The sequence below is a fragment of the Hyperolius riggenbachi genome, chromosome 8 (assembly GCF_040937935.1).
Source record: "Hyperolius riggenbachi isolate aHypRig1 chromosome 8, aHypRig1.pri, whole genome shotgun sequence".
NCBI lineage: Eukaryota > Metazoa > Chordata > Amphibia > Anura > Hyperoliidae > Hyperolius > Hyperolius riggenbachi.
Genome location: NC_090653.1, coordinates 89,943,866 through 89,965,430, shown reverse-complemented (window position 1 = coordinate 89,965,430; position 21,565 = coordinate 89,943,866). Strand labels below are relative to the sequence as shown.

General features: G+C 44.9%; 1 protein-coding gene and 19 non-coding genes across 20 annotated transcripts; 10 read left to right on the top strand and 10 right to left on the bottom strand.

The window, feature by feature from the left end:
* Positions 1–781: 781 nt before the first annotated feature.
* On the bottom strand, positions 782–891 carry TRNAL-CAA (transfer RNA leucine (anticodon CAA)). The gene is made up of 2 exons: positions 854–891; positions 782–827 (listed from the first exon to the last, which is right to left on the bottom strand). It is a non-coding gene; the product is annotated as a tRNA-Leu (tRNA).
* Positions 892–1,168: 277 nt separating this feature from the next.
* Positions 1,169–1,241, top strand: TRNAR-UCG (transfer RNA arginine (anticodon UCG)). Its single transcript has one exon. It is a non-coding gene; the product is annotated as a tRNA-Arg (tRNA).
* Positions 1,242–2,395: 1,154 nt separating this feature from the next.
* On the bottom strand, positions 2,396–2,505 carry TRNAL-CAA (transfer RNA leucine (anticodon CAA)). The gene is made up of 2 exons: positions 2,468–2,505; positions 2,396–2,441 (listed from the first exon to the last, which is right to left on the bottom strand). It is a non-coding gene; the product is annotated as a tRNA-Leu (tRNA).
* Positions 2,506–2,781: 276 nt separating this feature from the next.
* TRNAR-UCG (transfer RNA arginine (anticodon UCG)) lies at positions 2,782–2,854 on the top strand. Its single transcript has one exon. It is a non-coding gene; the product is annotated as a tRNA-Arg (tRNA).
* Positions 2,855–4,008: 1,154 nt separating this feature from the next.
* TRNAL-CAA (transfer RNA leucine (anticodon CAA)) lies at positions 4,009–4,118 on the bottom strand. The gene is made up of 2 exons: positions 4,081–4,118; positions 4,009–4,054 (listed from the first exon to the last, which is right to left on the bottom strand). It is a non-coding gene; the product is annotated as a tRNA-Leu (tRNA).
* A 277-nt stretch (positions 4,119–4,395) lies between these two features.
* On the top strand, positions 4,396–4,468 carry TRNAR-UCG (transfer RNA arginine (anticodon UCG)). The gene has a single exon. It is a non-coding gene; the product is annotated as a tRNA-Arg (tRNA).
* Positions 4,469–6,458: 1,990 nt separating this feature from the next.
* On the top strand, positions 6,459–8,043 carry LOC137528255 (uncharacterized; the record flags this gene model as incomplete). The annotated part of the gene is made up of 1 exon (XM_068249537.1): positions 6,459–8,043. A coding segment is annotated over exon 1 (1,533 nt), but the record flags the coding sequence as incomplete, so codon positions are not given.
* A 3,640-nt stretch (positions 8,044–11,683) lies between these two features.
* On the bottom strand, positions 11,684–11,793 carry TRNAL-CAA (transfer RNA leucine (anticodon CAA)). Its single transcript has 2 exons — positions 11,756–11,793; positions 11,684–11,729 (listed from the first exon to the last, which is right to left on the bottom strand). It is a non-coding gene; the product is annotated as a tRNA-Leu (tRNA).
* Positions 11,794–12,070: 277 nt separating this feature from the next.
* On the top strand, positions 12,071–12,143 carry TRNAR-UCG (transfer RNA arginine (anticodon UCG)). Its single transcript has one exon. It is a non-coding gene; the product is annotated as a tRNA-Arg (tRNA).
* Positions 12,144–13,297: 1,154 nt separating this feature from the next.
* On the bottom strand, positions 13,298–13,407 carry TRNAL-CAA (transfer RNA leucine (anticodon CAA)). The gene is made up of 2 exons: positions 13,370–13,407; positions 13,298–13,343 (listed from the first exon to the last, which is right to left on the bottom strand). It is a non-coding gene; the product is annotated as a tRNA-Leu (tRNA).
* Positions 13,408–13,684: 277 nt separating this feature from the next.
* TRNAR-UCG (transfer RNA arginine (anticodon UCG)) lies at positions 13,685–13,757 on the top strand. Its single transcript has one exon. It is a non-coding gene; the product is annotated as a tRNA-Arg (tRNA).
* A 1,154-nt stretch (positions 13,758–14,911) lies between these two features.
* On the bottom strand, positions 14,912–15,021 carry TRNAL-CAA (transfer RNA leucine (anticodon CAA)). Its single transcript has 2 exons — positions 14,984–15,021; positions 14,912–14,957 (listed from the first exon to the last, which is right to left on the bottom strand). It is a non-coding gene; the product is annotated as a tRNA-Leu (tRNA).
* Positions 15,022–15,298: 277 nt separating this feature from the next.
* Positions 15,299–15,371, top strand: TRNAR-UCG (transfer RNA arginine (anticodon UCG)). Its single transcript has one exon. It is a non-coding gene; the product is annotated as a tRNA-Arg (tRNA).
* A 1,154-nt stretch (positions 15,372–16,525) lies between these two features.
* On the bottom strand, positions 16,526–16,635 carry TRNAL-CAA (transfer RNA leucine (anticodon CAA)). Its single transcript has 2 exons — positions 16,598–16,635; positions 16,526–16,571 (listed from the first exon to the last, which is right to left on the bottom strand). It is a non-coding gene; the product is annotated as a tRNA-Leu (tRNA).
* Positions 16,636–16,912: 277 nt separating this feature from the next.
* Positions 16,913–16,985, top strand: TRNAR-UCG (transfer RNA arginine (anticodon UCG)). The gene has a single exon. It is a non-coding gene; the product is annotated as a tRNA-Arg (tRNA).
* A 1,152-nt stretch (positions 16,986–18,137) lies between these two features.
* On the bottom strand, positions 18,138–18,247 carry TRNAL-CAA (transfer RNA leucine (anticodon CAA)). Its single transcript has 2 exons — positions 18,210–18,247; positions 18,138–18,183 (listed from the first exon to the last, which is right to left on the bottom strand). It is a non-coding gene; the product is annotated as a tRNA-Leu (tRNA).
* A 277-nt stretch (positions 18,248–18,524) lies between these two features.
* On the top strand, positions 18,525–18,597 carry TRNAR-UCG (transfer RNA arginine (anticodon UCG)). Its single transcript has one exon. It is a non-coding gene; the product is annotated as a tRNA-Arg (tRNA).
* A 1,154-nt stretch (positions 18,598–19,751) lies between these two features.
* Positions 19,752–19,861, bottom strand: TRNAL-CAA (transfer RNA leucine (anticodon CAA)). Its single transcript has 2 exons — positions 19,824–19,861; positions 19,752–19,797 (listed from the first exon to the last, which is right to left on the bottom strand). It is a non-coding gene; the product is annotated as a tRNA-Leu (tRNA).
* A 277-nt stretch (positions 19,862–20,138) lies between these two features.
* Positions 20,139–20,211, top strand: TRNAR-UCG (transfer RNA arginine (anticodon UCG)). Its single transcript has one exon. It is a non-coding gene; the product is annotated as a tRNA-Arg (tRNA).
* Positions 20,212–21,363: 1,152 nt separating this feature from the next.
* On the bottom strand, positions 21,364–21,473 carry TRNAL-CAA (transfer RNA leucine (anticodon CAA)). The gene is made up of 2 exons: positions 21,436–21,473; positions 21,364–21,409 (listed from the first exon to the last, which is right to left on the bottom strand). It is a non-coding gene; the product is annotated as a tRNA-Leu (tRNA).
* Positions 21,474–21,565: the final 92 nt, after the last annotated feature.

Below are 21,565 nucleotides of genomic sequence, written 5' to 3'. Positions count from 1 at the left end.
CTAAGCATTTTGTTTACTAACATGAGAAAATTAATTTCCTATATGATTTAGGAAATCCTTGTCTGCAATTCTGCTGTAAGCCAGACTTTTACAAAGGTGCAGACACAGCATGTCAAGTGGCACGATGCGATTCCTTCTTGTTGCAAGCTCAACAATTTCAAAAGGTTGCCTCGGTTCCCAATTTATATGAAGAGTTCTTGCCTGAAATTTGGAAAGTATGTCTGTCATTTCCTCTGAAAAGATATGATCCACAACGCAAATGGAACACTGCAATTGGTTTTCTTGCAACCTGAACTCTTTTCAAGGAAGGGTCCGTTGAAATTTCAACAAATGAGTCTTGTCAGAAGAGGGAATAACCCCACCTCTTTCACCAAAGGTCAGAACATACAGGGAAGACCTGTAAGTTATTGCCAAAACCTATCTCCTGAGTTCGGTCTCCTTACATATTTGTCACTTTACCTGTACACTAAACTTTTAAGATTTAGCAAAACAAATTGCCTCCAAAGCTTCTGATCCTGATGAAGTGAACTAGAAGAGAAGATGAGCTAACCCATATGACTGTAGGTGTGCCAAAGGGGATGGAATTTGTCAATTTGTAAAACGTGTGTTAGAAAGCTTGTAGAAAAAAGTCGACCTTGTTCCTTTTCTGCGAGATTTTCAAAAAGTCCATGTGAGGTTGCTGTTGAGAAGGCCCTTTGAAGAGCCTAGTAAATGAAAAGACCCAAGAGCTTGTTTTGGCAGGCCTGACCAATGTGCCATGATGGACAAAGTGAAAAAGCTCTGTCAGAAGTGGGATTTGAACCCACGCCTCCATTCGGAGACCAGAAGGCCCATGAGAAGGGAAGAGAAGCCTCTTGAGTCTGGCGCCTTAGACCACTCGGCCATCCTGACAAGCGGTGTACTATGTACCCATGCAGCTGGCACAATGACTATACTTAACAGAGAAGAGACAACCACAAACTTAGCCTAGAAGACTTCATGAACACTGCAAGGCATGTTTTTTTTTCTGAAAACACTCATCAAACTGCCATTTTGGATCACTGCAATACCTTAGACAGCAATGTCATGTGCCTGCTCTAACAAATGAAATCCTTTGTGCTCCTTGAGCGTCTTTTCCTATGCGGTGGCTGTTTCCAGTGGAAAATGGTTTCTTCATAAAAAGGCATGAGACCGCGTGGCCTAATGGATAAGGCGTCTGACTTCGGATCAGAAGATTGAGGGTTCGAGTCCCTTCGTGGTCGTTGAGCTCTGTTCTTGTCACTTCTGTAGAGTATTTGCTCCTCGTGTTGTAAATGTCCTCGGAGACTTTGCAAAAGCCTGTGCTTCCTCACTCATGCTTATCATTCAATCCCTGCCCTTGACTGTTTACAGCTACAAAGGTGGCTGCTTTTGCTGAGCTTTCACCACAATGTCAATGACGCTAACTCTTTTCTTACAACTTGTGCAAGTCCCAGCAAAGTTTTTACATCAACCTCAAATAAACACTGCTAGTCCACACTGGGATTCTAACCTTTGCCTTACTTTGAACCCAATACCCTGATGGACCTTGGAAGAGACTCTAAGTAAACTATATGACCCAGGGTTCAAACATTCATGGTGGCAACTCCCTTTCTGCTAAGCATTTTGTTTACTAACATGAGAAAATTAATTTCCTATATGATTTAGGAAATCCTTGTCTGCAATTCTGCTGTAAGCCAGACTTTTACAAAGGTGCAGACACAGCATGTCAAGTGGCACGATGCTATTCCTTCTTGTTGCAAGCTCAACAATTTCAAAAGGTTGCCTCGGTTCCCAATTTATATGAAGAGTTCTTGCCTGAAATTTGGAAAGTATGTCTGTCATTTCCTCTGAAAAGATATGATCCACACCGCAAATGGAACACTGCAATTGGTTTTCTTGCAACCTGAACTCTTTTCAAGGAAGGGTCCGTTGAAATTTCAACAAATGAGTCTTGTCAGAAGAGGGAATAACCCCACCTCTTTCACCAAAGGTCAGAACATACAGGGAAGACCTGTAAGTTATTGCCAAAACCTATCTCCTGAGTTCGGTCTCCTTACATATTTGTCACTTTACCTGTACACTAACCTTTTAAGATTTAGCAAAACAAATTGCCTCCAAAGCTTCTGATCCTGATGAAGTGAACTAGAAGAGAAGATGAGCTAACCCATATGACTGTAGGTGTGCCAAAGGGGATGGAATTTGTCAGTTTGTAAAACGTGTGTTAGAAAGCTTGTAGAAAAAAGTCGGCCTTGTTCCTTTTCTGCGAGATATTCCAAAAGTCCATGTGAGGTTGCTGTTGAGAAGGCCCTTTGAAGAGCCTAGTAAATGAAAAGACCCAAGAGCTTGTTTTGGCAGGCCTGACCAATGTGCCATGATGGACAAAGTGAAAAAGCTCTGTCAGAAGTGGGATTTGAACCCACGCCTCCATTCAGAGACCAGAAGGCCCATGAGAAGGGAAGAGAAGCCTCTTGAGTCTGGCGCCTTAGACCACTCGGCCATCCTGACAAGTGGTGTACTATGTACCCATGCAGCTGGCACAATGACTATACTTAACAGAGAAGAGACAACCACAAACTTAGCCTAGAAGACTTCATGAACACTGCAAGGCATGTTTTTTTCTCTGAAAACACTCATCAAACTGCCATTTTGGATCACTGCAATACCTTAGACAGCAATGTCATGTGCCTGCTCTAACAAATGAAATCCTTTGTGCTCCTTGAGCGTCTTTCCTATGCGGTGGCTGTTTCCAGTGGAAAATGGTTTCTTCATAAAGAGGCATGAGACCGCGTGGCCTAATGGATAAGGCGTCTGACTTCGGATCAGAAGATTGAGGGTTCGAGTCCCTTTGTGGTCGTTGAGCTCTGTTCTTGTCACTTCTGTAGAGTATTTGCTCCTCTTGTTGTAAATGTCCTCGGAGACTTTGCAAAAGCCTGTGCTTCCTCACTCATGCTTATCATTCAATCCCTGCCCTTGACTGTTTACAGCTACAAAGGTGGCTGCTTTTGCTGAGCTTTCACCACAATGTCAATGACGCTAACTCTTTTCTTACAACTTGTGCAAGTCCCAGCAAAGTTTTTACATCAACCTCAAATAAACACTGCTAGTCCACACTGGGATTCTAACCTTTGCCTTACTTTAAACCCAATACCCTGATGGACCTGGGAAGAGACTCTAAGTAAACTATATGACCCAGGGTTCAAACATTCATGGTGGCATCTCCCTTTCTGCTAAGCATTTTGTTTACTAACATGAGAAAATTAATTTCCTATATGATTTAGGAAATCCTTGTCTGCAATTCTGCTGTAAGCCAGACTTTTACAAAGGTGCAGACACAGCATGTCAAGTGGCACGATGCGATTCCTTCTTGTTGCAAGCTCAACAATTTCAAAAGGTTGCCTCGGTTCCCAATTTATATGAAGAGTTCTTGCCTGAAATTTGGAAAGTATGTCTGTCATTTCCTCTGAAAAGATATGATCCACACCGCAAATGGAACACTGCAATTGGTTTTCTTGCAACCTGAACTCTTTTCAAGGAAGGGTCCGTTGAAATTTCAACAAATGAGTCTTGTCAGAAGAGGGAATAACCCCACCTCTTTCACCAAAGGTCAGAACATACAGGGAAGACCTGTAAGTTATTGCCAAAACCTATCTCCTGAGTTCGGTCTCCTTACATATTTGTCACTTTACCTGTACACTAACCTTTTAAGATTTAGCAAAACAAATTGCCTCCAAAGCTTCTGATCCTGATGAAGTGAACTAGAAGAGAAGATGAGCTAACCCATATGACTGTAGGTGTGCCAAAGGGGATGGAATTTGTCAGTTTGTAAAACGTGTGTTAGAAAGCTTGTAGAAAAAAGTCGGCCTTGTTCCTTTTCTGCGAGATTTTCCAAAAGTCCATGTGAGGTTGCTGTTGAGAAGGCCCTTTGAAGAGCCTAGTAAATGAAAAGACCCAAGAGCTTGTTTTGGCAGGCCTGACCAATGTGCCATGATGGACAAAGTGAAAAAGCTCTGTCAGAAGTGGGATTTGAACCCACGCCTCCATTCGGAGACCAGAAGGCCCATGAGAAGGGAAGAGAAGCCTCTTGAGTCTGGCACCCTAGACCACTCGGCCATCCTGACAAGCGGTTTACTATGTACCCATGCAGCTGGCACAATGACTATACTTAACAGAGAAGAGACAACCACAAACTTAGCCTAGAAGACTTCATGAACACTGCAAGGCATGTTTTTTTTTCTGAAAACACTCATCAAACTGCCATTTTGGATCACTGCAATACCTTAGACAGCAATGTCATGTGCCTGCTCTAACAAATGAAATCCTTTGTGCTCCTTGAGCGTCTTTTCCTATGCGGTGGCTGTTTCCAGTGGAAAATGGTTTCTTCATAAAGAGGCATGAGACCGTGTGGCCTAATGGATAAGGCGTCTGACTTCGGATTAGAAGATTGAGGGTTCGAGTCCCTTCGTGGTCATTGAGCTCTGTTCTTGTCACTTCTGTACAGTATTTGCTCCTCTTGTTGTAAATGTCCTCGGAGACTTTGCAAAAGCCTGTGCTTCCCCACTCATGCTTATCATTCAATCCCTGCCCTTGACTGTTTACAGCTACAAAGGTGGCTGCTTTTGCTGAGCTTTCACCACAATGTCAATGACGCTAACTCTTTTCTTACAACTTGTGCAAGTCCCAGCAAAGTTTTTACATCAACCTCAAATAAACACTGCTAGTCCACACTGGGATTCTAACCTTTGCCTTACTTTGAACCCAATACCCTGATGGACCTGGGAAGAGACTCTAAGTAAACTATATGACCCAGGTGTGGAGATATATTGAGGTGCTGATGATGTTAGGAATAAAGGAATATATTCTTTCATTTTTCTGCCTGTGTTCCGGGTAAGTCTGCCAGAAGGGAGCTGTTACCTTGAGTTGCTTGGGGCCAGGAAATGGGTGATTGTCTTGACCATGAGGTGCTTTGAGTCTGTATGCAGTTCCTCTGAGAGTGCTAATGGGATTATCTGCCTGGCTGTTTGAACTCAGGAGATGGCCCATTGTCTCAATACACTAAGCCAGAAGGACCAGTGTCTGGAGACTAACACAGGAACCTCTGAAATGTACATGACAGGCTATTAGAAATGGGTGAAGTCCTTTTGATACCATTTCTTACCTGTGGAAATTGAATATCTCTGGAAGCAGGGGGCTGGGACATTAGCATACAGTTCCTCTGGACAGCCAGAAAACAGGTAATTAGGAAACACTTAATCAGACAGTTGCTTTGAAGCAGATCACACAGGACATCCTGCTGCAATGTGAAAGCCTTAATCAATTGTCACCTGTAACCTGGGGAGATTGGAGGTTAACAAAGTCTTTTGTTGTATAGGACACTGTTCACATGTGGATGTCAGATCTCTGGGAAATCAAATTATGTCTGAGGATGTTATTAAATCTAGCTTCCCCCCGTCCACACAGGCTTACAGCCTCCAGGCGTATTTCATAGTATAAAACCGCAGCTAGGATAGCCACAACTGGTAGTTCTTGGAGGTAGCTCACACGGCTAGAACTAACCTGGTTCCTGACCAGAAGTGCGTACCGCCCGCAACAACACCAGATCGATACGCTGGTACGTTTATTTCCCGTTTATTTTGGTAAGCAAAATCGCTTTGTGTGTTATCTTTGTACATTTTATCTTGTAACTATTTTTACTTTGTTTTTTTGTAATCTTTTTGTATATATTCAGTTCTGCACTGTTTTATGTTTTTTCTGAAATATTAAATTATTATTTAATAAGTTTGACTTCTGCCGTACTAAACTAACACTCATAGCCTAGAAGAGACTGAAGTGTAACCGTGTATAAGTTCATGCCTAATTGTACGCTTGAGCAACACTACCGTAGGAAATTGTAATTGCATTGTGTGTGGGGGCGTTTGTCATACGTTGGCCTAAGCGCGCAGCTGACCCAACGTACGAACAACGCCAGTGCGAGTAGCTAACAGTATCGTTCGGAACGACTGTTAGTGGGTCTTTGCTTCACGACAGTGTAAGATTGCAACTGTGTGTGTGTGTGGGTGCGTGGCGTTCCCGTATTTGGCCTAAGCGCAAAGCTGACCCAAATACGAAAACGCGGAGTGCGCGCTGAGGACTCGACAGCAGAGTGGAAGTGTCTAGCAACGCTAGTGGTGGCAGTGAGAGGTGTTTTGAGGGGTTCCAGCCTTGTTTGTAGCTTAAATAAGGCTGTTCCCCGCTTAATCTGGTCAAACCCGCAGTCGGGAACCGTATACGCAGGCGTGCCACGGGCCGGTTCTTGACATAATTGGCTGGCAGTGGTGGCATCGTTTAGTACATTAGTACGCAGTTTAGCTCGCTATTCTGAGTACTAAAGGCTGGAAGCTTGCTAGAAGCAACTAGCCTACAGAAGTCTACTCAGTGCAGAATCTATATACTTTTTTTTTTGTTCAAAGATACACACTTGGTGTTTGCTTTCCCTCCCCCCCTTTTTTTTTTCTTTTTATTTTGTGCAACACGATGGCTCAGAAAGCATCCAGCTATGCAAGGCAAAACAAAGAGATACTACTCAACCTGTGTGAGCACAAAGGCATCGAGACGGTGAGCGGCCAGACTAAGGAGCAGTTAGTTCGTGCGCTCGAGGAGCATGATGAGGCAGAACGAGCCCGTGCTTCAACGTCAGCAGATGCAGCTCACGACACGCCAGAGGAGGAACCGCTCCCGCCACAGGATGCGAGTGGAGACGATGTCCTGGATGATCCACCTAACACGGAGATGACATCTCTGGAAGCCGACCTACAGCTACTAGGTTCGGCTGAGCCCGAACTGCGCCTAAAGCTGATTCTGGAACATCGGCAAGCAGAGAGGGAACAAGCTGCCCAGCGACTCCAGGCCGAGAGGGACAGACTCCGGGCAGAGGAGGGAAGAGCTGAACGGCAACACCAGCTGGAGCTGGCTAAACTTCAGCAGCAGAACCGGTCTGCTGGACCCGCAGAACGCGAAGTTGAGCGAGTCCACAGAATCCCCCTGGATAAGTTCCCCGCTATGGACAAGGACTCTGACATAGACACTTTCCTACAGGGGTTTGAAAGGACTTGTCGGCAGTATGGGGTGCCCCGTGAGCAGTGGGCAAGATACCTCACACCAGGGCTGAGAGGCAAGGCCCTGGAGGCGTTTGTGAGTCTCCCCCAGGAGGAAGAAACAGACTTTGAGGCAATTAAGAAAGCCATCATTGCGCGATACCACCTCACGCCAGAGGTGTATCGCAAACGTTTCAGGACAGTGCAGCGAGGTCCTAATGACAGTTACCTGGATCATGCTTGCAACCTGCGCACTGCCTTCCAGCAGTGGGTAAAAGGACTGGCTGTTGAAACCTTTGATGCCCTGCAGGAACTGATAATAAAAGACCAGTTCCTCCACACTTGCCCTGTTGAGGTCCGGCAGTTTGTACGGGACCGAGAGCCGAAGACCGTGGATGAGGCCGCGAAAGTTGCTGATGCCTACACGTCCAATCGAGCATCTGACTTTCGGAGGACTACGGCGCCCAGCTGGAAGGGAGAAAAGCCTGCGAGACCTTCTCCTCTGAGCACCCAGCGAAGCCAAGTCCCGCAGCCGCCTGGAGGTAGAACAGCCCCCGTTGACACTCGGAGATGTTTTGCCTGTAACAAACCGGGTCACATCAGTGCTACGTGCCCAGAAAAGAAGAAGGAAGCCCCAAACTCTGGCGGGGCCCGAAATGCGTTGTGTGCCACCAGGAATGCAGGTAGCTATGCAGAGAATCTGCAACCTGTCACGGTTGGGGATACGGTTACCACCGGCCTAAGAGACACTGGAGCAGAGGTGACTCTAGTGCACCCCCAGCTTGTGAACCCTGAGGAGTACATTCCTGGCAAGACTATGGCTGTCAAAGGAGTTGGGGGTGTCACCCCCGCCATACCCACCGCCTTGGTCCACATGGATTGGGGGGCCGGCAGCGGAATGAAAGAAGTGGGGGTAACGGATGCCATCCCCACGAACGTTTTGTTGGGTACTGACCTGGGACGGTTAGTGGCCCGGTATGAGCCTATTCCACACCCCATGGAGCCTGCATCCCCCGCAGAAGTTCCGGACTCTTGCAAGGTACTGTGTGATAATGCTGTGCAAGCGGGGAGTGCTGGTGAGGCCCCAGGGGCTATGGACTGTATACTAGGAGCCAGCCCTAGTGATTCTCCAGTGCCTAGGCCTGGAGTGGGACATGTTGATACAAAGAATGCGGAAATTGATAATGTCATTCATGATGCACGGACTATCGAGGCGATCGATGCCAGAACTGTTGATGCTACTTGTGAAGTGCTGAGTAGCAATGTGTGTAAAGATACAGATAATGTTGATGTGGAATGTAATGTTCTAAATGTCAATATGTGTAAGATGGATAATGCTGATGTCATATGTGTTGTGCTACATAATGCGGTGTGTCAGGTGGACCCTCCGTCGGCTGCAGGAGTAACCAGCCGGGCTCGCTGGGCTGCAGCAGATGGATTGCCCACTGAAGGGGCAGACGGCACCAGGCCAGGTCTTTCCCCTTCAGATGTTTTTAAGACCAAAGGTGATGTGGTTTATGATATGTGTAATGTGGGCGCTCCCCCAGATGCCGTGGTAACCCGCAGCGCTAGCGGGTCTACAGCACAGGGATTGTCCACCGAAGTGGCAAATGTTGCTGGGTCAGCCACATCCAATTCGGAACCTGGCCCTGAGGGCCCAGGAGCCTCTCCGTCTGCAGCCTTCCTGGAATGTGTGACAGGCAGCACTGAGCTCTCTGGGGCTGTTCGATTTGACAGCACCCGGGAAGAGCTCAGGGGGCTAGCCAGCAGGTCACCAGCTGGGAGGGGCGGGCTGAGAGGGTCCTGGGAAGTTATTCCCTCTGAGCTGTCCGAGGTGGAGGAGGCAGACCGGCAGATAATCGTTCCCCAAAGGGACCGAGAGATAGCTCCTGCCACTATAGAGGAAGTGCGTGTAGCGACGGTTGGAACCCTTCCCCAGCTGCAGCACTGTCTCTATGGTCGCCAATTCACGGTTGTCACTGACTCACATTCCCCTGGTTGGTTACGTCAGGTTGCCAAGGGCAACGACACATTGCAGCAACCTGACCTAGCTTTCCACTCGTGTAGCTTGGAGCTAACTGACAGGTGGGGAACCCTCCTGAGGATGCTAAAGGGTTACCCCACCCGGCCAGGCCGTCAATGTAGGCTTTGGCAGGATGATTCGTTAGAATCACCTGCCAGCGCTATCCGGAAGGGGAGCAATCATGGGAATGCTGACGGACTGTCCCGTCAAGCAGAACCAACAATGTAGGTGCTGGCAGGATAATCTGGGAAGATTATCTGCCTTGCACCAAGTTAACGGCGGAGGTGTGGAGATATATTGAGGTGCTGATGATGTTAGGAATAAAGGAATATATTCTTTCATTTTTCTGCCTGTGTTCCGGGTAAGTCTGCCAGAAGGGAGCTGTTACCTTGAGTTGCTTGGGGCCAGGAAATGGGTGATTGTCTTGACCATGAGGTGCTTTGAGTCTGTATGCAGTTCCTCTGAGAGTGCTAATGGGATTATCTGCCTGGCTGTTTGAACTCAGGAGATGGCCCATTGTCTCAATACACTAAGCCAGAGGACCAGTGTCTGGAGACTAACACAGGAACCTCTGAAATGTACATGACAGGCTATTAGAAATGGGTGAAGTCCTTTTGATACCATTTCTTACCTGTGGAAATTGAATATCTCTGGAAGCAGGGGGCTGGGACATTAGCATACAGTTCCTCTGGACAGCCAGAAAACAGGTAATTAGGAAACACTTAATCAGACAGTTGCTTTGAAGCAGATCACACAGGACATCCTGCTGCAATGTGAAAGCCTTAATCAATTGTCACCTGTAACCTGGGGAGATTGGAGGTTAACAAAGTCTTTTGTTGTATAGGACACTGTTCACATGTGGATGTCAGATCTCTGGGAAATCAAATTATGTCTGAGGATGTTATTAAATCTAGCTTCCCCCCGTCCACACAGGCTTACAGCCTCCAGGCGTATTTCATAGTATAAAACCGCAGCTAGGATAGCCACAACTGGTAGTTCTTGGAGGTAGCTCACACGGCTAGAACTAACCTGGTTCCTGACCAGAAGTGCGTACCGCCCGCAACAACACCAGATCGATACGCTGGTACGTTTATTTCCCGTTTATTTTGGTAAGCAAAATCGCTTTGTGTGTTATCTTTGTACATTTTATCTTGTAACTATTTTTACTTTGTTTTTTTGTAATCTTTTTGTATATATTCAGTTCTGCACTGTTTTATGTTTTTTCTGAAATATTAAATTATTATTTAATAAGTTTGACTTCTGCCGTACTAAACTAACACTCATAGCCTAGAAGAGACTGAAGTGTAACCGTGTATAAGTTCATGCCTAATTGTACGCTTGAGCAACACTCCCGTAGGAAATTGTAATTGCATTGTGTGTGGGGGCGTTTGTCATACGTTGGCCTAAGCGCGCAGCTGACCCAACGTACGAACAACGCCAGTGCGAGTAGCTAACAGTATCGTTCGGAACGACTGTTAGTGGGTCTTTGCTTCACGACAGTGTAAGATTGCAACTGTGTGTGTGTGTGGGTGCGTGGCGTTCCCGTATTTGGCCTAAGCGCAAAGCTGACCCAAATACGAAAACGCGGAGTGCGCGCTGAGGACTCGACAGCAGAGTGGAAGTGTCTAGCAACGCTAGTGGTGGCAGTGAGAGGTGTTTTGAGGGGTTCCAGCCTTGTTTGTAGCTTAAATAAGGCTGTTCCCCGCTTAATCTGGTCAAACCCGCAGTCGGGAACCGTATACGCAGGCGTGCCGCGGGCCGGTTCTTGACACCAGGGTTCAAACATTCATGGTGGCATCTCCCTTTCTGCTAAGCATTTTGTTTACTAACATGAGAAAATTAATTTCCTATATGATTTAGGAAATCCTTGTCTGCAATTCTGCTGTAAGCCAGACTTTTACAAAGGTGCAGACACAGCATGTCAAGTGGCACGATGCGATTCCTTCTTGTTGCAAGCTCAACAATTTCAAAAGGTTGCCTCGGTTCCCAATTTATATGAAGAGTTCTTGCCTGAAATTTGGAAAGTATGTCTGTCATTTCCTCTGAAAAGATATGATCCACACCGCAAATGGAACACTGCAATTGGTTTTCTTGCAACCTGAACTCTTTTCAAGGAAGGGTCCGTTGAAATTTCAACAAATGAGTCTTGTCAGAAGAGGGAATAACCCCACCTCTTTCACCAAAGGTCAGAACATACAGGGAAGACCTGTAAGTTATTGCCAAAACCTATCTCCTGAGTTCGGTCTCCTTACATATTTGTCACTTTACCTGTACACTAACCTTTTAAGATTTAGCAAAACAAATTGCCTCCAAAGCTTCTGATCCTGATGAAGTGAACTAGAAGAGAAGATGAGCTAACCCATATGACTGTAGGTGTGCCAAAGGGGATGGAATTTGTCCGTTTGTAAAACGTGTGTTAGAAAGCTTGTAGAAAAAAGTCGGCCTTGTTCCTTTTCTGCGAGATTTTCCAAAAGTCCATGTGAGGTTGCTGTTGAGAAGGCCCTTTGAAGAGCCTAGTAAATGAAAAGACCCAAGAGCTTGTTTTGGCAGGCCTGACCAATGTGCCATGATGGACAAAGTGAAAAAGCTCTGTCAGAAGTGGGATTTGAACCCACGCCTCCATTCAGAGACCAGAAGGCCCATGAGAAGGGAAGAGAAGCCTCTTGAGTCTGGCGCCTTAGACCGCTCGGCCATCCTGACAAGCGGTGTACTATGTACCCATGCAGCTGGCACAATGACTATACTTAACAGAGAAGAGACAACCACAAACTTAGCCTAGAAGACTTCATGAACACTGCAAGGCATGTTTTTTTTTCTGAAAACACTCATCAAACTGCCATTTTGGATCACTGCAATACCTTAGACAGCAATGTCATGTGCCTGCTCTAACAAATGAAATCCTTTGTGCTCCTTGAGCGTCTTTTCCTATGCGGTGGCTGTTTCCAGTGGAAAATGGTTTCTTCATAAAGAGGCATCAGACCGCGTGGCCTAATGGATAAGGCGTCTGACTTCGGATCAGAAGATTGAGGGTTCGAGTCCCTTTGTGGTCGTTGAGCTCTGTTCTTGTCACTTCTGTAGAGTATTTGCTCCTCTTGTTGTAAATGTCCTCGGAGACTTTGCAAAAGCCTGTGCTTCCTCACTCATGCTTATCATTCAATCCCTGCCCTTGACTGTTTACAGCTACAAAGGTGGCTGCTTTTGCTGAGCTTTCACCACAATGTCAATGACGCTAACTCTTTTCTTACAACTTGTGCAAGTCCCAGCAAAGTTTTTACATCAACCTCAAATAAACACTGCTAGTCCACACTGGGATTCTAACCTTTGCCTTACTTTGAACCCAATACCCTGATGGACCTGGGAAGAGACTCTAAGTAAACTATATGACCCAGGGTTCAAACATTCATGGTGGCATCTCCCTTTCTGCTAAGCATTTTGTTTACTAACATGAGAAAATTAATTTCCTATATGATTTAGGAAATCCTTGTCTGCAATTCTGCTGTAAGCCAGACTTTTACAAAGGTGCAGACACAGCATGTCAAGTGGCACGATGCGATTCCTTCTTGTTGCAAGCTCAACAATTTCAAAAGGTTGCCTCGGTTCCCAATTTATATGAAGAGTTCTTGCCTGAAATTTGGAAAGTATGTCTGTCATTTCCTCTGAAAAGATATGATCCACACCGCAAATGGAACACTGCAATTGGTTTTCTTGCAACCTGAACTCTTTTCAAGGAAGGGTCCGTTGAAATTTCAACAAATGAGTCTTGTCAGAAGAGGGAATAACCCCACCTCTTTCACTAAAGGTCAGAACATACAGGTAAGACCTGTAAGTTATTGCCAAAACCTATCTCCTGAGTTCGGTCTCCTTACATATTTGTCACTTTACCTGTACACTAACCTTTTAAGATTTAGCAAAACAAATTGCCTCCAAAGCTTCTGATCCTGATGAAGTGAACTAGAAGAGAAGATGAGCTAACCCATATGACTGTAGGTGTGCCAAAGGGGATGGAATTAGTCAGTTTGTAAAACGTGTGTTAGAAAGCTTGTAGAAAAAAGTCGGCCTTGTTCCTTTTCTGCGAGATTTTCCAAAGGTCCATGTGAGGTTGCTGTTGAGAAGGCCCTTTGAAGAGCCTAGTAAATGAAAAGACCCAAGAGCTTGTTTTGGCAGGCCTGACCAATGTGCCATGATGGACAAAGTGAAAAAACCCTGTCAGAAGTGGGATTTGAACCCACGCCTCCATTCGGAGACCAGAAGGCCCATGAGAAGGGAAGAGAAGCCTCTTGAGTCTGGCGCCTTAGACCACTCGGCCATCCTGACAAGCGGTGTACTATGTACCCATGCAGCTGGCACAATGACTATACTTAACAGAGAAGAGACAACCACAAACTTAGCCTAGAAGACTTCGTGAACACTGCAAGGCATGTTTTTTTTTCTGAAAACACTCATCAAACTGCCATTTTGGATCACTGCAATACCTTAGACAGCAATGTCATGTGCCTGCTCTAACAAATGAAATCCTTTGTGCTCCTTGAGCGTCTTTTCCTATGCGGTGGCTGTTTCCAGTGGAAAATGGTTTTTTCATAAAGAGGCATGAGACCGCGTGGCCTAATGGATAAGGCGTCTGACTTCGGATCAGAAGATTGAGGGTTCGAGTCCCTTCGTGGTCGTTGAGCTTGGTTCTTGTCACTTCTGTAGAGTATTTGCTCCTCGTGTTGTAAATGTCCTCGGAGACTTTGCAAAAGCCTGTGCTTCCTCACTTATGCTTATCATTCAATCCCTGCCCTTGACTGTTTACAGCTACAAAGGTGGCTGCTTTTGCTGAGCTTTCACCACAATGTCAATGACGCTAACTCTTTTCTTACAACTTGTGCAAGTCCCAGCAAAGTTTTTACATCAACCTCAAATAAACACTGCTAGTCCACACTGGGATTCTAACCTTTGCCTTACTTTGAACCCAATACCCTGATGGACCTTGGAAGAGACTCTAAGTAAACTATATGACCCAGGGTTCAAACATTCATGGTGGCAACTCCCTTTCTGCTAAGCATTTTGTTTACTAACATGAGAAAATTAATTTCCTATATGATTTAGGAAATCCTTGTCTGCAATTCTGCTGTAAGCCAGACTTTTACAAAGGTGCAGACACAGCATGTCAAGTGGCACGATGCGATTCCTTCTTGTTGCAAGCTCAACAATTTCAAAAGGTTGCCTCGGTTCCCAATTTATATGAAGAGTTCTTGCCTGAAATTTGGAAAGTATGTCTGTCATTTCCTCTGAAAAGATATGATCCACACCGCAAATGGAACACTGCAATTGGTTTTCTTGCAACCTGAACTCTTTTCAAGGAAGGGTCCGTTGAAATTTCAACAAATGAGTCTTGTCAGAAGAGGGAATAACCCCACCTCTTTCACCAAAGGTCAGAACATACAGGGAAGACCTGTAAGTTATTGCCAAAACCTATCTCCTGAGTTCGGTCTCCTTACATATTTGTCACTTTACCTGTACACTAACCTTTTAAGATTTAGCAAAACAAATTGCCTCCAAAGCTTCTGATCCTGATGAAGTGAACTAGAAGAGAAGATGAGCTAACCCATATGACTGTAGGTGTGCCAAAGGGGATGGAATTTGTCCGTTTGTAAAACGTGTGTTAGAAAGCTTGTAGAAAAAAGTCGGCCTTGTTCCTTTTCTGCGAGATTTTCCAAAAGTCCATGTGAGGTTGCTGTTGAGAAGGCCCTTTGAAGAGCCTAGTAAATGAAAAGACCCAAGAGCTTGTTTTGGCAGGCCTGACCAATGTGCGATGATGGACAAAGTGAAAAAGCTCTGTCAGAAGTGGGATTTGAACCCACGCCTCCATTCGGAGACTAGAAGGCCCATGAGAAGGGAAGAGAAGCCTCTTGAGTCTGGCGCCTTAGACCACTCGGCCATCCTGACAAGCGGTGCACTATGTACCCATGCAGCTGGCACAATGACTATACTTAACAGAGAAGAGACAACCACAAACTTAGCCTAGAAGACTTCATGAACACTGCAAGGCATGTTTTTTTCTCTGAAAACACTCATCAAACTGCCATTTTGGATCACTGCAATACCTTAGACAGCAATGTCATGTGCCTGCTCTAACAAATGAAATCCTTTGTGCTCCTTGAGCGTCTTTTCTTATGCGGTGGCTGTTTCCAGTGGAAAATGGTTTCTTCATAAAGAGGCATGAGACCGTGTGGCCTAATGGATAAGGTGTCTGACTTCGGATCAGAAGATTGAGGGTTCGAGTCCCTTCGTGGTCGTTGAGCGCTGTTCTTGTCACTTTTGTAGAGTATTTGCTCCTCTTGTTGTAAATGTCCTCGGAGACTTTGCAAAAGCCTGTGCTTCCTCACTCATGCTTATCATTCAATCCCTGCCCTTGACTGTTTACAGCTACAAAGGTGGCTGCTTTTGCTGAGCTTTCACCACAATGTCAATGACGCTAACTCTTTTCTTACAACTTGTGCAAGTCCCAGCAAAGTTTTTACATCAACCTCAAATAAACACTGCTAGTCCACACTGGGATTCTAACCTTTGCCTTACTTTGAACCCAATACCCTGATAGACCTAGGAAGAGACTCTAAGTAAACTATATGACCCAGGGTTCAAACATTCATGGTGGCATCTCCCTTTCTGCTAAGCATTTTGTTTACTAACATGAGAAAATTAATTTCCTATATGATTTAGGAAATCCTTGTCTGCAATTCTGCTGTAAGCCAGACTTTTACAAAGGTGCAGACACAGCATGTCAAGTGGCACGATGCGATTCCTTCTTGTTGCAAGCTCAACAATTTCAAAAGGTTGCCTCGGTTCCCAATTTATATGAAGAGTTCTTGCCTGAAATTTGGAAAGTATGTCTGTCATTTCCTCTGAAAAGATATGATCCACACCGCAAATGGAACACTGCAATTGGTTTTCTTGCAACCTGAACTCTTTTCAAGGAAGGGTCCGTTGAAATTTCAACAAATGAGTCTTGTCAGAAGAGGGAATAACCCCACCTCTTTCACCAAAGGTCAGAACATACAGGGAAAACCTGTAAGTTATTGCCAAAACCTATCTCCTGAGTTCGGTCTCCTTACATATTTGTCACTTTACCTGTACACTAACCTTTTAAGATTTAGCAAAACAAATTGCCTCCAAAGCTTCTGATCCTGATGAAGTGAACTAGAAGAGAAGATGAGCTAACCCATATGACTGTAGGTGTGCCAAAGGGGATGGAATTTGTCAGTTTGTAAAACGTGTGTTAGAAAGCTTGTAGAAAAAAGTCGGCCTTGTTCCTTTTCTGCGAGATTTTCCAAAAGTCCATGTGAGGTTGCTGTTGAGAAGGCCCTTTGAAGAGCCTAGTAAATGAAAAGACCCAAGAGCTTGTTTTGGCAGGCCTGACCAATGTGCCATGATGGACAAAGTGAAAAAGCTCTGTCAGAAGTGGGATTTGAACCCACGCCTCCATTCGGAGACCAGAAGGCCCATGAGAAGGGAAGAGAAGCCTCTTGAGTCTGGCGCCTTAGACCACTCGGCCATCCTGACAAGCGGTGCACTATGTACCCATGCAGCTGGCACAATGACTATACTTAACAGAGAAGAGACAACCACAAACTTAGCCTAGAAGACTTCATGAACACTGCAAGGCATGTTTTTTTCTCTGAAAACACTCATCAAACTGCCATTTTGGATCACTGCAATACCTTAGACAGCAATGTCATGTGCCTGCTCTAACAAATGAAATCCTTTGTGCTCCTTGAGCGTCTTTTCCTATGCAGTGGCTGTTTCCAGTGGAAAATGGTTTCTTCATAAAGAGGCATGAGACTGCGTGGCCTAATGGATAAGGCGTCTGACTTCGGATCAGAAGATTGAGGGTTCGAGTCCCTTCGTGGTCGTTGAGTTCTGTTCTTGTCACTTCTGTAGAGTATTTGCTCCTCTTGTTGTAAATGTCCTCGGAGACTTTGCAAAAGCCTGTGCTTCCTCACTCATGCTTATCATTCAATCCCTGCCCTTGACTGTTTACAGCTACAAAGGTTGCTGCTTTTGCTGAGCTTTCACCACAATGTCAATGACGCTAACTCTTTTCTTACAACTTGTGCAAGTCCCAGCAAAGTTTTTACATCAACCTCAAATAAACACTGCTAGTCCACACTGGGATTCTAACCTTTGCCTTACTTTGAACCCAATACCCTGATGGACCTTGGAAGAGACTCTAAGTAAACTATATGACCCAGGGTTCAAACATTCATGGTGGCATCTCCCTTTCTGCTAAGCATTTTGTTTACTAACATGAGAAAATTAATTTCCTATATGATTTAGGAAATCCTTGTCTGCAATTCTGCTGTAAGCCAGACTTTTACAAAGGTGCAGACACAGCATGTCAAGTGGCACGATGCGATTCCTTCTTGTTGCAAGCTCAACAATTTCAAAAGGTTGCCTCGGTTCCCAATTTATATGAAGAGTTCTTGCCTGAAATTTGGAAAGTATGTCTGTCATTTCCTCTGAAAAGATATGATCCACACCGCAAATGGAACACTGCAATTGGTTTTCTTGCAACCTGAACTCTTTTCAAGGAAGGGTCCGTTGAAATTTCAACAAATGAGTCTTGTCAGAAGAGGGAATAACCCCACCTCTTTCACCAAAGGTCAGAACATACAGGGAAGACCTGTAAGTTATTGCCAAAACCTATCTCCTGAGTTCGGTCTCCTTACATATTTGTCACTTTACCTGTACACTAACCTTTTAAGATTTAGCAAAACAAATTGCCTCCAAAGCTTCTGATCCTGATGAAGTGAACTAGAAGAGAAGATGAGCTAACCCATATGACTGTAGGTGTGCCAAAGGGGATGGAATTTGTCCGTTTGTAAAACGTGTGTTAGAAAGCTTGTAGAAAAAAGTCGGCCTTGTTCCTTTTCTGCGAGATTTTCAAAAAGTCCATGTGAGGTTGCTGTTGAGAAGGCCCTTTGAAGAGCCTAGTAAATGAAAAGACCCAAGAGCTTGTTTTGGCAGGCCTGACCAATGTGCCATGATGGACAAAGTGAAAGCTCTGTCAGAAGTGGGATTTGAACCCACGCCTCCATTCGGAGACCAGAAGGCCCATGAGAAGGGAAGAGAAGCCTCTTGAGTCTGGCGCCTTAGACCATTCGGCCATCCTGACAAGCGGTGTACTATGTACCCATGCAGCTGGCACAATGACTATACTTAACAGAGAAGAGACAACCACAAACTTAGCCTAGAAGACTTCATGAACACTGCAAGGCATGTTTTTTTCTCTGAAAACACTCATCAAACTGCCATTTTGGATCACTGCAATACCTTAGACAGCAATGTCATGTGCCTGCTCTAACAAATGAAATCCTTTGTGCTCCTTGAGCGTCTTTTCCTATGCGGTGGCTGTTTCCAGTGGAAAATGGTTTCTTTATAAAGAGGCATGAGACCGCGTGGCCTAATGGATAAGGCGTCTGACTTCGGATCAGAAGATTGAGGGTTCGAGTCCCTTCGTGGTTGTTGAGCTCTGTTCTTGTCACTTCTGTAGAGTATTTGCTCCTCTTGTTGTAAATGTCCTCGGAGACTTTGCAAAAGCCTGTGCTTCCTCACTCATGCTTATCATTCAATCCCTGCCCTTGACTGTTTACAGCTACAAAGGTGGCTGCTTTTGCTGAGCTTTCACCACAATGTCAATGACGATAACTCTTTTCTTACAACTTGTGCAAGTCCCAGCAAAGTTTTTACATCAACCTCAAATAAACACTGCTAGTCCACACTGGGATTCTAACCTTTGCCTTACTTTGAACCCAATACCCTGATAGACCTGGGAAGAGACTCTAAGTAAACTATATGACCCAGGGTTCAAACATTCATGGTGGCATCTCCCTTTCTGCTAAGCATTTTGTTTACTAACATGAGAAAATTAATTTCCTATATGATTTAGGAAATCCTTGTCTGCAATTCTGCTGTAAGCCAGACTTTTACAAAGGGGCAGACACAGCATGTCAAGTGGCACGATGCGATTCCTTCTTGTTGCAAGCTCAACAATTTCAAAAGGTTGCCTCGGTTCCCAATTTATATGAAGAGTTCTTGCCTGAAATTTGGAAAGTATGTCTGTCATTTCCTCTGAAAAGATATGATCCGCACCGCAAATGGAACACTGCAATTGGTTTTCTTGCAACCTGAACTCTTTTCAAGGAAGGGTCCGTTGAAATTTCAACAAATGAGTCTTGTCAGAAGAGGGAATAACCCCACCTCTTTCACCAAAGGTCAGAACATACAGGGAAGACCTGTAAGTTATTGCCAAAACCTATCTCCTGAGTTCGGTCTCCTTACATATTTGTCACTTTACCTGTACACTAACCTTTTAAGATTTAGCAAAACAAATTGCCTCCAAAGCTTCTGATCCTGATGAAGTGAACTAGAAGAGAAGATGAGCTAACCCATATGACTGTAGGTGTGCCAAAGGGGATGGAATTTGTCAGTTTGTAAAACGTGTGTTAGAAAGCTTGTAGAAAAAAGTCGGCCTTGTTCCTTTTCTGCGAGATTTTCCAAAAGTCCATGTGAGGTTGCTGTTGAGAAGGCCCTTTGAAGAGCCTAGTAAATGAAAAGACCCAAGAGCTTGTTTTGGCAGGCCTGACCAATGTGCCATGATGGACAAAGTGAAAAAGCTCTGTCAGAAGTGGGATTTGAACCCACGCCTCCATTCGGAGACCAGAAGGCCCATGAGAAGGGAAGAGAAGCCTCTTGAGTCTGGCGCCTTAGACCACTCGGCCATCCTGACAAGCGGTGCACTATGTACCCATGCAGCTGGCACAATGACTATACTTAACAGAGAAGAGACAACCACAAACTTAGCCTAGAAGACTTCATGAACACTGCAAGGCATGTTTTTTTCTCTGAAAACACTCATCAAACTGCCATTTTGGATCACTGCAATACCTTAGACAGCAATGTCATGTGCCTGCTCTAACAAATGAAATCCTTTGTGCTCCTTGAGCGTCTTTTCCTATGCAGTGGCTGTTTCCAGTGGAAAATGGTTTCTTCATAAAGAGGCATGAGACTGCGTGGCCTAATGGATAAGGCGTCTGACTTCGGATCAGAAGATTGAGGGTTCGAGTCCCTTCGTGGTCGTTGAGTTCTGTTCTTGTCACTTCTGTAGAGTATTTGCTCCTCTTGTTGTAAATGTCCTCGGAGACTTTGCAAAAGCCTGTGCTTCCTCACTCATGCTTATCATTCAATCCCTGCCCTTGACTGTTTACAGCTACAAAGGTTGCTGCTTTTGCTGAGCTTTCACCACAATGTCAATGACGCTAACTCTTTTCTTACAACTTGTGCAAGTCCCAGCAAAGTTTTTACATCAACCTCAAATAAACACTGCTAGTCCACACTGGGATTCTAACCTTTGCCTTACTTTGAACCCAATACCCTGATGGACCTTGGAAGAGACTCTAAGTAAACTATATGACCCAGGGTTCAAACATTCATGGTGGCATCTCCCTTTCTGCTAAGCATTTTGTTTACTAACATGAGAAAATTAATTTCCTATATGATTTAGGAAATCCTTGTCTGCAATTCTGCTGTAAGCCAGACTTTTACAAAGGTGCAGACACAGCATGTCAAGTGGCACGATGCGATTCCTTCTTGTTGCAAGCTCAACAATTTCAAAAGGTTGCCTCGGTTCCCAATTTATATGAAGAGTTCTTGCCTGAAATTTGGAAAGTATGTCTGTCATTTCCTCTGAAAAGATATGATCCACACCGCAAATGGAACACTGCAATTGGTTTTCTTGCAACCTGAACTCTTTTCAAGGAAGGGTCCGTTGAAATTTCAACAAATGAGTCTTGTCAGAAGAGGGAATAACCCCACCTCTTTCACCAAAGGTCAGAACATACAGGGAAGACCTGTAAGTTATTGCCAAAACCTATCTCCTGAGTTCGGTCTCCTTACATATTTGTCACTTTACCTGTACACTAACCTTTTAAGATTTAGCAAAACAAATTGCCTCCAAAGCTTCTGATCCTGATGAAGTGAACTAGAAGAGAAGATGAGCTAACCCATATGACTGTAGGTGTGCCAAAGGGGATGGAATTTGTCCGTTTGTAAAACGTGTGTTAGAAAGCTTGTAGAAAAAAGTCGGCCTTGTTCCTTTTCTGCGAGATTTTCAAAAAGTCCATGTGAGGTTGCTGTTGAGAAGGCCCTTTGAAGAGCCTAGTAAATGAAAAGACCCAAGAGCTTGTTTTGGCAGGCCTGACCAATGTGCCATGATGGACAAAGTGAAAGCTCTGTCAGAAGTGGGATTTGAACCCACGCCTCCATTCGGAGACCAGAAGGCCCATGAGAAGGGAAGAGAAGCCTCTTGAGTCTGGCGCCTTAGACCATTCGGCCATCCTGACAAGCGGTGTACTATGTACCCATGCAGCTGGCACAATGACTATACTTAACAGAGAAGAGACAACCACAAACTTAGCCTAGAAGACTTCATGAA